This window comes from Cuculus canorus, chromosome 2, assembly GCF_017976375.1.
Source record: "Cuculus canorus isolate bCucCan1 chromosome 2, bCucCan1.pri, whole genome shotgun sequence".
Classification (NCBI taxonomy): domain Eukaryota; kingdom Metazoa; phylum Chordata; class Aves; order Cuculiformes; family Cuculidae; genus Cuculus; species Cuculus canorus.
In genome coordinates this window covers 139,512,611-139,528,428 of record NC_071402.1, presented here as the reverse complement: position 1 = coordinate 139,528,428, position 15,818 = coordinate 139,512,611, and the positions used below count along the sequence as shown (strand labels likewise).

The following is a 15,818-nucleotide window of genomic DNA, read 5'->3' as shown; positions in this document are numbered from 1 at the left end:
AATAAAGCTTTGTCAATGTAAGCAATAGATACTAACTCCCTCCGTCCCGCAGAAGCTTTAACTTAAAAGGCCAGCAGCTCTGCAGATTTTAAAGACTGAATCCTATATCCTTGCTCTTGCACAATATTCTACACGCATAACATATCTTTAGGATTAGACATATCTGTCTTATATCCAGCATCAATATGTTTCTCTGTTAAGAAGTGTCCACTTTTCATGAATGCTTATGACAAGAACCTGAATGCATCTCGCAACTCTTCTGGTTTAAGGACAGGCCAGCTAAATATGATGCAAAACCAACTTCTAAGCATTCTTCCTTCTTTATAAGGAACAGAGGCAGACCTTAGCAGTAAATGTTCAGGACAAGCTCAGAATTCCTTCATGAGTGCAGTACAGAGTACTTGTAGAGATGCACATGAAAGTTGCAAGAAAAGTTAAGAAGTAAATGTGAAAGGAGATAGAAAGCAAGGTGGGGGGAGGAGGGAGGGAAAGGAAGTCAGTGGAAAAAAAAAGGCAGCTATAGGCATCATAAGTATAGCTGAAACAAACAGGTTGTGTGTATCTCATGTCTACATCAAAACCTCTGCCAAAAAAAAAAAAAAACCACAACCCCCTTTCCAAGCAAAAGTTGACTTCCTAGTTTTAAGACAGCAATAAAATGAAATAGCATAAAATAAATGGGTATGTCATTGATTCTACTGGGTTTGGTTTCACTCATCTGCTTTGCTTTTCTGCAGCTTTTGCCCATGTCAGGAGAAACACGAAATTCTTGGAGTCACTTTTAATCCTGCAAATAAAAGGTTATGACTAAAGATTTTTTTTTTTATTTATTTATACTGTGTAAAACATTCTCAAAGAAAGATGAAAACGAGCAATACACAGCAATGAGGTAGTTTCTGGGAACGACAGTGTCAGCAGAAAGCAACTGCACCCATTCTATTTAACATCGGCAGCACTGGACACCCTGATCACATTGGTGGCAGTGCTTCCTTAGGGCAGAAGAAAACGAATCTGTTCCAGGAAGAGAATCAGAGAAGGGAAACCTGCTAAAGATGCAGTCCACGCTCTGAAACAAACCTCTCAGCACCAACTGTGAACAGAGTCTTCTCTCTGATATCTACTATGACTCAAACAGCTCTGCTTGTACATTAACTTGAATGTTTTGTGATGATTTCACTTTTTAAAATACATTTTGGACAATGTCACATAACATATGTTCACCCATTAACACCCCTTCATTGCCTTCAGTGACAACACAATTTCAAACCTAAGTTTTGCTTCAGCAATCTATTAAATCTGGTTTTTTCACAGATACTTACTTTACCATTCAGTCCTTCGTATTATATCACTCGAGTAACTACTAAATTTGGATTTATTTCAGGGAAATATATAAATATCTTCTGTAAAAATCTAGATTTGAGGTAGTCTCACTCTATGCTCCCTTGACAGCTGATACTGACACTTTAGGTCTTATTTAGATTGTAGCTCACCAACTCTATTTTTTTATATCTGTTTTTAAGATTTGATAAATCATGCCCCAGAGTCTCTAGAGCCAATGAGATCTTGACGACTACCGGAGTCCACCTCAACATCTGTACAAAGTTTGATGACATTCCATCAAGCACTCCATCCTCTTTGTCCTGCTTTGCCCATGACAGTAAGAAAAGATACTTGAAACCAACTTCAGACGTCATTTAGGTAAACAAGAAAGACAAAGAACCGTGTGTGGCCAGTGTAAAATAAACACTAATACTCTGTTAAAAATGTTCCATGCTGAATTCAACGTCCGCAAAGAGCTAAGGAAAACATCAACACAGATTTTTTGAATGATTCCTTGAATGACAATGATTCTTTGAAACTGGGAGATCTTGCTGCTGCTCCCAAAGAGTATCTGGGCTGCTTTTTCCAGAGTATTTTTAAACAGGACAAAATGCCACAAATAAGTAATTTATTTATCCAGGGTTTCTACCTCAATATTGTTTACTGCCACTGAAAAACTCCCATGATCAATTAATATTTCACACATGTCCAACAAGCACTGAAATGCGATAGAGACTTGACTTTATCAAATACCAGCCTATCACAAAACCTGCTAACATGATCACAATAGGACAAAGTAGAATAATTTTGCAAATAGAAGGTGTGTATAATGCGAGCAGCGAAGCCATTAAAGTTTTGAGACAGAGGAATGTGCAACACAAGCCAGTCAAGGAGCTCTGGCGTCTGCTTATGGCAAAAACAAACACTCTGCAATGAAAATTCCCAGATCCCAAAATCCCTCCAAAAAGACGGCAAAGTCTACATTTGCAAAACCACAGCTTAAATTAACTGAGCATGAAGAACTGTATTTCAGACTCTGCACCGGTGCAGTCACCGTGATCCTCTGGGTACACTTCATGCTCTCAAAGTTGTTGTCAACCACAAGCACAGCAAAACGCACTCTCCTTCCAGAAAAGCACAGCATCTGTAGCACTGTTTCACAGCCAAAGACCACACTGACCTCTGGATACCCTTCCACACATTTTTTGTCAATTCTGTTGGCCAGTTTGAGCTGTCTTCCAAGAACCCACACAGGTGGGTTCCCCACGAGGCTCCACTTGGGTCTCTCCCTCATAGGGAGATGCATAGGCAGGAGTCATGGGAGCCTCCGGCACCACTCCACCCTCTACAAGCCTTTCAGCATCAGCGCAATGGGGACAAATGCTGCCAGGGATTTTCCTTCCAACCCATGCCTTGAAATAACACTGGGATGTGGGAGGAAAGCATCTAAACTAACACTGCCTCACACAGCACTATTTTAAGTGGGAAAACCCTGAAGACTGGTAGGGCTTTGATGCTTTCTCACAAACATTGCCACTTTAGGCACTCTCCTCCTCCAGCTTTAATCACCTGACCACATTAGAGTAACAAAAATAATGAAAACTACTATACATGGCAATGAACAAGAAATGAAAAAGTATTTTTCTGCCAAGTTCAAAACAATAGCAACCAAATATTTTTCACTGTGCTGGCAGAGACTTCTACTATTTCTTAGCCTACAATATCACTCTTTGATTTGACAATTTACCAAAAAAAATTACTTCAACATTAACATCAGCAAGTTATCTAGTCTCCAAAGCTGAAAAACACTTACCTGACGAACAAAACTGTTAGAGGTAGTGTCAGAAGATGTACTTCCATCTGATCCTTTAAATCGGTTTTTTCTTCTTGCCCCTTTACCGTACGACTGGGGAAAAAAAAGATCAGAGAAAAAGCATTAGTTTGTGTTGCACAGAAAGCTTTCAGTACATGCATTCCCTATTTTGCCTAGGCTAGTAGGGATTCAGATGATCAGCTTTGTGTCCACTAATAAGCATTAATAAGCACACATTCAGTTAGGAACTGATGGAACAATGGGTTCTTGGCCAATTGAGCCCTGAATGTTTTGGGTTTTATTCACACTTAGGTTGGAGAAGCATTTATAGACTTGTATAGCTATAGTGTCATTCACTCAAGTCACAACGATTTAAAAAGCACAGCGTTTTCTTGCAGCTAGTTTATATAAACAAGCTAGTAAAGGAGATACTGGAGCGGTCTCCAGTACCTCACAGCTATGAGCTAAGTCAGCTGAAGGAACATGAAATGGCAAGAAGTGACCAACAACTTGTTTATTCAGATAAAATCTTACAATCAAGGAAGAATTTATAATAATATTTAAAAAAAATGTTGAAGTAAGTAAAAGCAGTATAACAACAAATAAAGGAATAGACATGTAAATGGAAAAAGGATAATATGAAACTAAAAAGAAAGTCATTGCTTTTATCTACTTGGCAATCAAAAAAATACCATGAGAAAGCAATTGTTGGCTGAAGCAAATATTAAACTACAATTTAGAAACACAGCAAATGGCCCAGCCCCTCCCCCCAAAAATCTATTTGTTCTGTGTGATGACTATGGTCCATCAATAAATATCATCAAACAAATTTCAAAAAACATGAAGGAGTCTAAAACTATGTTATTTGCAATCACTTCTTTTTGTGGTGCCTGTAAACTGTGCCATGACACCACCTCAGATCCTTCCCAGAGCATCCCTCCCAGGTATAGCAAAATCTCACAGATTTGTTCTGCACAACTACATTAAGAGACAGCCCTTCCTATATAACCACATTGTTCAAATTCATCTAAACTTACATCACGACTACTTCAAACATTATTTTCCTTGAGGTTGATTAATGCAATTTTTTTTCTTCACTCATCACATGCTGCTATAAAGGTCATTTTACTAATCCATCTCTCTGGATCAAGTCTCCTGTCTTTAAATACCTCTCACAGTTTCCTGCAATAAACAGGGTCTTTGTCTTCACTTCCAAGGTCTGCCTTAGTCTGTTCCCAATCTCAGCTCTCATCTTGCATTCAGCACTGAGCTTTAGAGTTCCACGATAATTCAGGAGAAAAGAAACCAAAAACAACACAAAACCAAACAGTTTCCATCACCTACATGCTAAATTTTCAGAAAGTCATTTCATATCCAACCCCACACTATCTCACAATATTTCTCTGAAGAATAAATATTTCTTTACAGAAATCTCACTGTTCTCTTAAAATATAGAACAACAAAACTTCTTGATAATAAGGTACTAGTGTGCTGATATCTAAAAATATTACAGTAATAAGTCATATTCTTTATCTAGTATTATTCCCTAGGATTCCAAATCTATGCATCCGCATCATGCTGTTGACCTTGGCCATAAGCTGATGTCATTCCTGGGTTTAGGCGTGATGAGAAAATTATGATCAGACTATTGGAGAACGTGGTTGTGCATGTGTTACAACACAACACCCCTGACAACCTTGCCCTGATACAGCAAACCCCAGGATAAAATTCTGCCTGGGTGCACAAAATGTGTCCTTCCCTGAACTTGGGTGATTTTCAGAGCACTGCGCTGAGCTTTGGGTCTGAGTCCCATAAGTAGGGAAGGGGGGGGCTCCAGCACATGCTTGGGGATGCACTTAAAACTCATGCTGGCAGATTTTTAAGATCACGACTTCAAAATTCAAGCTGTAGCTCTTAGCAATAACACATATGGTAACTATGATGGAATATTTTGCAATCTAAGAGTGACTGAGGAGGGTAGCAGATAGCCACTACTAACTTCACATCATTTCTCAAATTGACAACTCCAAGCAACTTGCCACCATGAGATGCAAGACAACAAGCTCAGGCTGTATATGGACCAGAAATGTGGATTCTGGGCAAGTTCAGAGCATTGGCTGAAATCTAATATTATACCAATCTTTTAGAGAGAATGACTCAAGTAACAATAGATCTGTCAGCCTGACACTGATTCACAGCAAAAATAATCTCTTTTATGTTACTGAACTAATAACAACTTATGAGAAAAACAATTATTTTCCCTCAAAATACAGATTTGTGGGAAAGATATTTTGCCAAATTCATATGAAGTTCATAAAACTGTAAAAAAGCCATGTAAGAAGTTTCTGAAAGGCACATGAATCAATACGACCCATATTGGTCAGTATTTAAAAATCAGCATGCTATCATTTCTGGGGATGAAAACAGGACTTCCTCATGAGTCTAGAACTGTAACACAGTAGGTCACAAAAAAATGAATGAGGAATGATTTTATATAGTTGCATTTCTAAAAGGGATCTTTGGTAATCAAACTTTTTGATAATGGAAAGTTCTTCATAGATCAAGCAGAAAAAATAGATAGGAAACACTGTTATGAGCACATTATTCAAAACATTCCCCAGTTTCTGTTAGAATAGACCGTTCTATAAGAATCGTCTTTTTCCATATAATATAGTATAATATAAAGGTACCCAAAATAAATAAAAAGTAATTATGACATCAGTAACTGTCTTCAAAAGGAACAACATCCTTAAATCAAAATTTACCATTCAAGAATAGTTCTTATTGGGGCAACTGGCTATAATTACGTGCCAACATAATTTCTTTTCTCCAACTTTTGTGAAAGAATCTGGAAATACAGTTACAAAAAATAAAGAATTTGTAACACTCAAGCTCGAGAATATAAAGTATCCACAGAAGGATTACACTATCTAGGCAATTTCATAAATAAAGTACCGTATAGTATAATATAATCCCCAATGAGATATTAGGGGAAAAAAGGTACATATATTCTCTTTCATAGTCACAGTTTTGTGTTTGAATCCAGTTTCCACAACATTTATTTTATTTCCAGAATCATAATGTTCAGTTTTATAACAGAAAAAATTACTACAAAGGCAAAGGAGGTACTGTGTTTCGAGCAAAGATTAAACACATTCAAGCACAATAAAAACGCGTTACAAGCACAGATAAAATGCATGCTTCTCTACCTGCGTAGCAACAATTAAAACATTTATTTCGGACAAAAATCACACAGCAAATGCATCTCAGACTGAAACTCACATTGATTTTTCAGTTTGCGGTTTTTTGCAGCATGCATGTTTTTGTTCTACTCTTATACAAGTGGAAACTATTGAGCAGCACAAGCTAAATACTAACTTTACATACAAACAAACAGTGGACATGACAGATGGCTATGGCTACACAGTGTAGGGAAAGTCACTTTTACAGTTGCTGCTGTACACAAACTGATTCTGAATCAGCGGAAAGGAGGACAATTTTGGCACGTGGGAAAAGTGGGAATTGATAACTACTTTTATTATTTCCAAGGATACTAATCTGGAATTACATTTTTCTGCCAAGTCTTTTCAGTTTATTCCCACAGTCAGAAGTGCTCAAAACTTTCTTCTAAAAATGAGATGTCTTCTATAAACAAAACAGAAACTTACATATTTTAAAAAATTATTAACTATCCCTGTCATGTGGAGCATCATGAATACTCATACTGTCATGTTCATTATGCTTGGGTTCTTTGAGTGTATTTTTTCCATAGAAGCTTAATGTGAGAACAAGACCTTTGTACAAAATAAATAGATAAATAGATAAAATATTCTAATAGTTATTTTCAATTCTGGGGGAAAAAAAAAGAAATATTTTTAGCAATGAACTCAGTATGTTTCTGTGATTTTCATATTAAAATTAGATGCCTTATCTGTGATCTGTGCAGCACTTGGTGGCAATTAAGTAGCTAAAAATAAAGGGTTGTATCATGATGTGAGGACACTGGCCAGCAAAAGCAGCCATTCTCAACCTATACAGTAGCTGTGCCTAACAGAACAACCATAAGGGACCAAATGTCTCCACAACCCAATATACGGTGCCCAATGATAACAATCTTGAAACCCTGCATAACCAGCTGCCTATGGCATACCCTCATTTGCCCCAGCTAATTTTAATACAACCAACTCCAGCCCTGCCAACAAACCTGTTTATATAAAAATTTGCTGACAGAAACATTCTCGCTAGATTTCAGCAGAACATCTTACACAAATAAAGTTATGTATACATGTAAGTGTTTACAGGATCTAACTGCGTCTTGGTTTATTAGTCAGATGTGTGAAGTTATTTTAAAATTGGCTCAGTTGCCAGAGATGAGAAACACAACATGCATTTATGTTCTACAGCTTCTTAAAATACCCAGCAGACAATATGAAACTTTTAAAAAAAAACAAAACCCAAAACCAAATCCCTGCCAAATTAATCTTGGGAAAACATTTCATCAACAAAGTCTTAATAAAGTAAAGAAAGACTCTGCTTTCTAACTCTGGTGTGAAAGTACATTGTGCAACCTTTATTCAACCTGTGTAACCAAATGAAATATGGGAATCACATGAAGCATTAGAGGCATGCATAGCAGTTGCCTGATAATTAACAGTTTCACATGCAATTATTCATTATTGCAAGCAGATGAGATCAATGTCCCTCAGTGAAATCCTTTAATTTTAACGAGGTTCTGCCTCAACACATGAAAAGCATGCATCCGTAACATTTAATCCTCTAACATGCATGACAAGGAAAAGGCATAGTTTATCCCTGTAAGCAAAATACTGTCATACGGAAGAAGGAATATAAAACATTTTAATGAACATCTATCTACAGCCAGGGAACTGATCTTCAGCACGAGTCTTAAAACGCCCTTCACCAGTAACCAATCCAATGATATTTTATATCAAAGCAGAGATGAGGACTATACACAGGGTGAGCCTGAACGTTTACTAATTATAATAGAGAAAATAGCACAGGCCACTGAGACAGATGACAGGTGGCAAAGATAAACCCTCAAAAACTTGCCTACTGGTCTCATTCAATGAATGAAGGAAAGGTGCGGAAGATTTAGGGAGCTGAGTCACTGATGTCAAGTAAGATCTCAAAATGCAAGAAAAGAACTGAAGAGAACAAAACCAGAAAATAGAAATTCAGAGCTGGAATGAAGCTTAAATGATCTCAGACGAACAAATGACCAATTACAAGAATCAAAACAATACCTGAAGTTAAAGAGTGACCCCCTGAAGGATTAGGGAATTGGTAGAAAAGTCAGAAATTAGAAAGTTCCTTAAGAATTTTTCCTTCCATATAAAAGCTTTGAAAGAAAAAAAAACCTTAAAAATATCCATGTCTCAGACAGAGAATAGCACACCAGGACAGTGCAAAACATGCATATCCAACTTCATCTACCTCTTAGACGAATAAGCCATTGCCACTTTAATTAATGTAATTAATTTCAACAAGGTAACAGAGTAGGTCAGACCTCCTGAGCCCTCTCTGGTCAGTGATGACCACTCGGAAAGGAGAGCCCCCAGCTACTGGGTAGCGTAGCCTCCAGCTTCAGCTGCCTAACTGCAGACCCCCACCTCACAGTCAAACAGCACAAACCGCATGACTTTGGATATAAAGGGTCAGCTACAAAAAGAGACATGAGTGTTTTTGAACTTTGCACTACAAATCATGCTAATCTCATAAAGGAGGGAAGGTCAGCCTTCTGACAGTACAGCCAAGGGCTGGAAGATGCACATAGACCTTGGTGACAAGCTTCTCAGCACTCCACAGCTCCATTCCACTATGGGAATGGGGACAACAGGGCAATGCTAGACGCAGCAATATATCCTGGCTTGCCTCTGTCTGATGGCCAGGGTTTCAGGTCATCCTATATGGTCAACACAAGTGCAGCCCTGTGACACACCTTCAGTGAAAAAGTTGCCTGAGGAGCACAGTCAAGTCTCCACAGCAATATAGAATCCCAAGTTTAGGTCTCAAACCCTGGATTTATTCAAACAAAGAACATTTGCTATCAGGGCACAATTCAGAAAAGACAAGGCTTCCTTTCAGTAATTCTATCAAATTAAGGATCTCTATATACAGTCATCAAGTTCACACAAGCTACAGTGATGAGTTTGCTAAATTCATTCTGCAGCCCTTTTATAATATCCTCCGCCTACACAAAAAAAAAAAACCCAAATCCATCCAAACAAACAAAAAACCTTCCACAAATAACTTATTTATCCAAACTTGCATACATAATCCAAAAATAAGTATTTGACAGACGCTCCTTTTTCTCCCATAAAAAAAGAAAACTCATTTCTACTAAGGAATCTATAACAGGGTTAAATCTTTGATGCGCTTTTCTGCTGGCCTTTTATAAAGCCTTGCCAATAGTGCAGCTAGAAATAACCCAATTCTAACCAGTTCGTACGCTTCTAAGCCATCTCCCAATGCACTCACCCTGGCCTCAGACCAGGTCACCTGGCAGTTTCCACCTGCCAGACACAAAGTAGGGGATTTGGCCTGCTCTTCTCCTTCCTAGTGGCTTAAAAATCACCCCGATGCACATATGCTGCACATCTCTTCTTAACACCAGTGATGAAGATGTCTGCTTGCAACTCAGCAAAAGAGGAGCACACAACAGCAGAAGGTGTTGAAGCTCATGCCCAAATCCTACTGTGCCTTCTGCAGCCTTTTTAGATTGGCAATTGCAGTAGAAGGCCATATGCCTGCACCTCCCCACCTGCTCTCCATGGATTTCCGTATTTCTCTTACACAAGTAAACAGAAAGCCTGATTCTAAGACAGATAGACATTTGCAGGGAGCAACAGCCAAGCTTCCTTCTGCTAAGGGTCTGCTGCCCTGCCAACAGAGACTTAAGGCAAGCCCTTGGAGGGCAGGGATGTAATTTTGGCTGCTTTGTGTTATTTTGAAACTCTTCTATCCCGGCACGGGAAATAACCGACTAAAAGAAGCAGAAGAAAAGTAACTGAGACTCCAGAGGAGCCAGCCATGGAAGAGCACAGGAACTTTTCATCCATAACAGTTTGAAATTATAAACCTAGAGACAAACCAGGAACAAAACAGAGATTGCCTCTAGAAGATGGTTACCAGATATGCAAATAAGTTAAGACTGAAACAGCTGAATTGCTTTAAAGGGATTTTACACTATAGGAGAATGTAAGAAACAATTACTTTAGCTCATATATTCTGATGATGTATAATATCCAAGTGGCAAATAAGTGTCTCTGGAAGACATGAACATACAAGATTACCTATTACTGATAAAAGTTCAGGTCAATGCAAAATAAACTTGAAGAGCAGAGAAGAATCACAGAAAAGCAACAGCTGAAACCTTTCTTCACTGAAGGACTACTAAAATTTGTTTTTGTCAGCAAGAAGTACAACACTGAAAAGAGGTCACCACATCAGCAGAGAAAACACTATCTATTGCTCAGGGCCATGAGAAAGTCCAATGAATGGAGTTGGATTTCATCTCTTCTTCATTTGTATATGCTCTTCAATGCTGCTGCCACATTGGATCAGGCTTCTAGGGATGCTGCCAGAAGAGAGTAAGACCCTCCATGCCTCTACAGTGAACTGTTATCCTTATTATATAAGCAATCAAAGAGATACAAATTTTGTCTGTTTATCACTTACAAAGTATTCTTAAAAGTTACTACTGGGAAATACACTGTTGCAAAATGTTTATTTGAAGAATAGGTAAACAGAGTATGAATTTTGATAAATCCACTTGGCTGAAAGAGAGCAGCACAGGGCAGTGTGATTAATTGGCAGAGAAGAAATCTCCAGCTATTCTTTCCATTTCTCATTGCCACAAGACAGGCAGTGAAAGGGATGTTGCTATACAACCCAGGAAGGACGTCAGTACTAGGGCCAAACAACTAAGCTGATATTTTCAAGTTACTCTGAAATTTACATTACTCTAAAACTCACAGTAACATCAACTGTGGTCAATGAAAAAGGAAAACTGAACAAGCCTGTCCTTAACTCCATCCTGCCTTTTACCTTCAGCAGTGCAACTCAACCAGCTGGTGCCAAGCACTGCTGGGATGATGAAGCCTTTAGACTTGGAACGGGGAAGCACTTAACAGTATCAGGGCACAGAGGAAATCTAAATGCAAGCAAAAGAGCTGAAGAAAATAATGAAGAAGAGAACCATTTTCATTTAAAACGTGTCAGGCTGTTAGGACCTGCATTGACAGATGATGCATAAGGAGGCAAGATAAAGAACAGGAGGAAAATAATATTGGGGAATAGTGAAGAAATCATCCGGGATAAGAGATCCCTCCATAAGGTAGTCTGTAGTTGCTTGATAAGAGGTTTCACTACGTTTTCTTTGAAACCTCTCCTATAATTTTCTGATCTGATTTGCTCTGACTGTTCCTATGACACAACACAGGAAGCTTTATGATGAGAAAATCGCAACAGAAATTGAATCTAATGATTTCTGGAAACTGACTTTGAAGTAGGATCAGAAAAAAATTACACGGGAGGGAGGGAAAAGAGGGGAAGAGAGGCCAAGAGTTACTATGAAAGGCATTAATATGCTATGTTATAATATATTATAAACAAATCGGCACAGCATCTAGGTTAATTAAGATTATGAAATTGAATACGCTACTAATTCAACTTCCTAGAATTGAGAGGTTATTGAGATCGAGAATTAAAAAAAGGCGTGCAGTTGGTCTTTTAAAGAAACAATTCTGTTCATCAAACACTGATGCATTTGAACTGAGTCAGCTTGGTTTACGGTTTCACAAAATCAAAGGCTGATTACAAAAAGGCCACACCTAAAACTAACACTTTGCACTGACATATACCTGGATGTTGTAAATAACTCCATACCGTAACTGTTAGCATGTGCATTCATCTGTATAAAACTGGACATCTGAAATTATACTGCAACTCCATCCGGACTAGGATCACAGTGAGTACTTAATACTATGTTTTTACAATAATATGGACCTAAAAGCCACAGAATTTTACATAATACGGAATAACAGACAAAAGGCTTGTCCCAATTGCAAAGATATTCCCATTGAGAGTACAATATAGTCATCACAATCAACAACTAAAGGGACTTTATATCTTGTTAGGAAAATGCATTATGAAAATAAGAAACAGATTTTACACAGAAGCTATCTAGGAATATTTCACATATTTAACTACCATTTAAAAGTAATTACTTCCAGACTGCTAGCTACATTCACTCCCCTGCCAAGTGGTGACAACTTTGGCCAAGATCAATGGACAGGCACGATCCAAGATATCGATCAGGATGTACAGCCAGGTTAAAAGAAATCTTCAGCTTTGCAAAGGTAAAGTTCTTGGATAAGAGAAATTTCAAGTCTTCTTACAACTCTACAAAGGTTCTTCAATTATATTGCGCTAAGTCATAATTCCCAGAAGTAGTACTTCAGAGAGTATATTTTCAGAAGTGATATCACTCCATAAGCTCACATGTTGGGTTTGTTTTTTTTTTTCCTGACGCATTACTTGGCATGATATGTTTCTAGTACAGATACTCAAATACCTCAGTACAAAAGAGAGCAGTGGTCATTACTGAAGTACCTGTAGGCAATCTACTTGATGATTCCCATGTTCTCATTAAGCCTCTTCTTCTCACCGTATGTTCTAAAGCAACAAGATCTTACAATATTGATTTTTTGGAAATCATGTTAATGGAGCAAAAATTCAAATGAGAATAATTGTCTCTCAATGTGGGGCATGCTAAGGAATTAATTAACATTATTATTCAAAGAACCCTTTTGCTTCCACAATCTTATTTTCTCTACACCAAAGCTTTATGTATGACTACAACGTGTATCTATGGAGAAAGATATGATTATCGTTTTGGGTAATAGCTTTGGTTTCGAAAACTGAAAAATATTCCCTGAACTAAAAAGCTGCATTATTACTACTGTAAAAAGCAGATCTTTTTGGCTGTGAGTGTTTGGAAATCAAAACAGAACACAAGTACTTTACCTGAAATGTAAATAATGTGGGTGGTTAGCAAACTATCTTTCCTCTCTAAATAGAGGTTCTTTATGCCTAGTTAAAAGGAGGGATGAAAATCAATTTTATGATCAGTATTTGACATTTGTCCACAGCAGAAAAGCACCATATGATTGGACAGTAGGCAATTCTGTGCTTAGGGCTGAAAAGAGACAAAAAGGGAGAGATTTGTAGGTCAGAAATTAGTTTCCTTGCCACAGCTTCTGGAGAAGCTGGCAAAGCATATGGCTCTACTGAAACGTCTGTTCTGCACTTGGATGCTGCAGTCAAATTCACATCCAAAGAGATACTTTTTCTTTTTTAGCTTAACCTAGTCTCTGTTTCAGTGCCTGGATTTTGTTCTGCTGTCACTGGTCGCCAGCAAGTAAAGATCAATTAGCAAGTCTTTTGACAGACTGACAGCATTTTCCTCTGGAAATCGAGCACCTCTTCAATGAAACCAGACCACCTTCTCAAATAAAATAAAGCACCAGACACAGCTTTGGCATCAGCAATAAAACCTGCCATCCCAAAAGGAAAAAAAAGCCACTCTGTCCTAACAAGACGCATGTTTGTAATTTAAAATGCACACAACCAGATTTTACCACCCTTCTACCGGCTTTAAAAATAGCACCGTAAGTCTTTGTAGCCAACTATTGCAAACTTGAAGATATTATGCAACATTCATATATTAAACAGGAATCACCTTTCAAAATATAAACTCTTTACCAAACGTCCAAACATCCATACCCTGCCTCCCTTTCTTCATCCATCCACCCGAACGCAGTGCACACGGACCAGCTGTTCAGATTTCGGAGAGGACTGTACAGCCACCTTCTGCACGGTCATCGAGCAGCTTAAATCGGCAGCGTGCACAATACTTTCAGCCTCCCCAAAAAAATCCTGCTCGAGAAGCGGCGTGCATCGCCCTTCCTCATCGGCACAGACAGTGGAACAGAGGAGGAAGGCTTCGCAGCGCGCGGTGCGCATCAGGTACGGATACAACAGGTTGCTAGAGCAGGGAAAAACAGCCGCGACCTGGGGGTAACACATGCACGGAAGAGCACCTTAATAGCCTCGTATTCTTATACACCCACCCTCCAGATAACAAGGTTCTTTAGACCACCGAGCTCCCGTGGCACTGAGCATCCCACCGCGCGCGTTAATTAAACAGCACCCGGGGGGGGGAGCGGGACAGGCGGTTCGGGTGCCTTAGCAGAGCCGTCAAACTTTCCCGAGGACGCGGACCCGAAGTCGAGGACGGGGGGACCCGAGGTTGGGCACGGGGAGGTCCCGCAGCCCCCTCCCCGCTCCCCGCGGTACCTGCGCCGCCGCGGGCAGGGGGTTGTCCAGCAGCTCCATCTGCACCTCCTGCGCCGGGCTGGGAGGCGATTTGGACATGTCGCTCTGGACCATTGGCGAGGAGGGCGGGCGGCGGGGCGCCCCTCAGCGCCCGGCCATGCCGGGGGAGCGGGCGGCGGCTCGGCCCTGCTGCCGGCGGGCGCGGACAGCGAGCGGCGCTCCCAGCAGCGAGCGGGCGGCGGGCGCGGGGCGGTGCCTGCATCCCCGCCGGGCGGGGGCGGCGGCTGCGCGGCCGGGGGAGCCGCGGCGGTGGCTCGCGGCTGCCGTCACCGGCTTCTCGGGAAGCGGCTGTGCCAGACGGCTCCGCGCCGTGCGGTTTGGGCAGCGGGTGCCGGAGCGTCCCTCCCGCAGCCCGGCCGTGCGCCCTGCCCGCGGCTCGGAGCCGGGCCGGGGGGAAGGGTTGGGTTTGGTGAACGACCCCGCACCTTCCAGAGGGAAGTTCCACAGGTCTGCCTGGTCGATAGGGTTTCTTCCTGAACTTCTTGGGGATTCTCGTCTCAGCACGTATCGGCTATTCCTAGCTAGGAAATGAGACGGAGCCTATTATGCGCTTTATACAGCCCTTAGCAGGGCAGTTTCCATCTCGTTGTGGTGTACCTCACAGGAGGCTTTTGACAGAATTATTCAAAACTTGAGCCGGGAAGATCACCCTCCACCCATGAGACTATCGCTCATTTCTTGGAAACAAGACCCAACTTTAAGACTGTCCCGACAGAGACTAAATCTTCTGACCTTATAAGCACAAAACAGGCAGGTCCTTGTTGTCAGAGAAGATTTTGTAGAGGAAGACTTGTTATCTCTTGTTGTCGTCTTTGGATTGGATCTAGCTGTGCTCCGTGCAACAGAGAGGGAAACTTCTGTGGTTGTTGGTGAACTCTCTTGTCAGTTGACTGTAAATAGTGAAAAATAAGTACAGAAACTCTGAGTGGCCTAGCGTCATACACTGAAAAATACAACCATTACCAAGACCATTGTAACAGTCACACACAGGCAAAGAAGGCAGCGAACCAAAACCAGCAAAAGAAACCAATTCAGCTTCAAGAACTCTTACAGGCTTGGGGATAAATGGCTGGAAAGCTTCCTGGTGGAAAAGGAGCCGGTGTGCTGGTTGATAGCCAGCTGAAAATGAGCCAGCAGTGTGCCCAGGTGGCCAAGAAGGCCAACATCATCCTGGCTTGTATCAGGAATAGTGTGGCCAGCAGGATTAGGGGAGTGATCATCCCCCTGTGCTCAGCATTGGTGAGGCCACACCTCGAATACTGTGTTC

General features: G+C 40.5%; 1 protein-coding gene across 8 annotated transcripts in view; it reads right to left on the bottom strand.

Annotated features, from left to right (window-relative positions):
* CACNB2 (calcium voltage-gated channel auxiliary subunit beta 2) overlaps window positions 1–14,725 on the bottom strand; it is a 254,983-nt gene extending 240,258 nt beyond the window's left edge. For 6 of the 8 annotated variants that reach the window (XM_054057355.1, XM_054057361.1, XM_054057366.1 and 3 more), the window contains exons 1-2: window positions 14,513–14,724; window positions 3,134–3,226 (exon numbers count right to left, since the gene is read on the bottom strand). In XM_054057355.1, coding sequence (XP_053913330.1) covers window positions 3,134–3,226; window positions 14,513–14,605 — 186 coding nt within the window. In that variant the 5' untranslated portion in view covers window positions 14,606–14,724. Of the gene's footprint in view, window positions 1–3,133; window positions 3,227–14,512 lie in introns of all 8 variants that reach the window. The other 2 variants (XM_054057359.1, XM_054057356.1) reach the window with 2 other exon arrangements.
* Window positions 14,726–15,818: the final 1,093 nt, after the last annotated feature.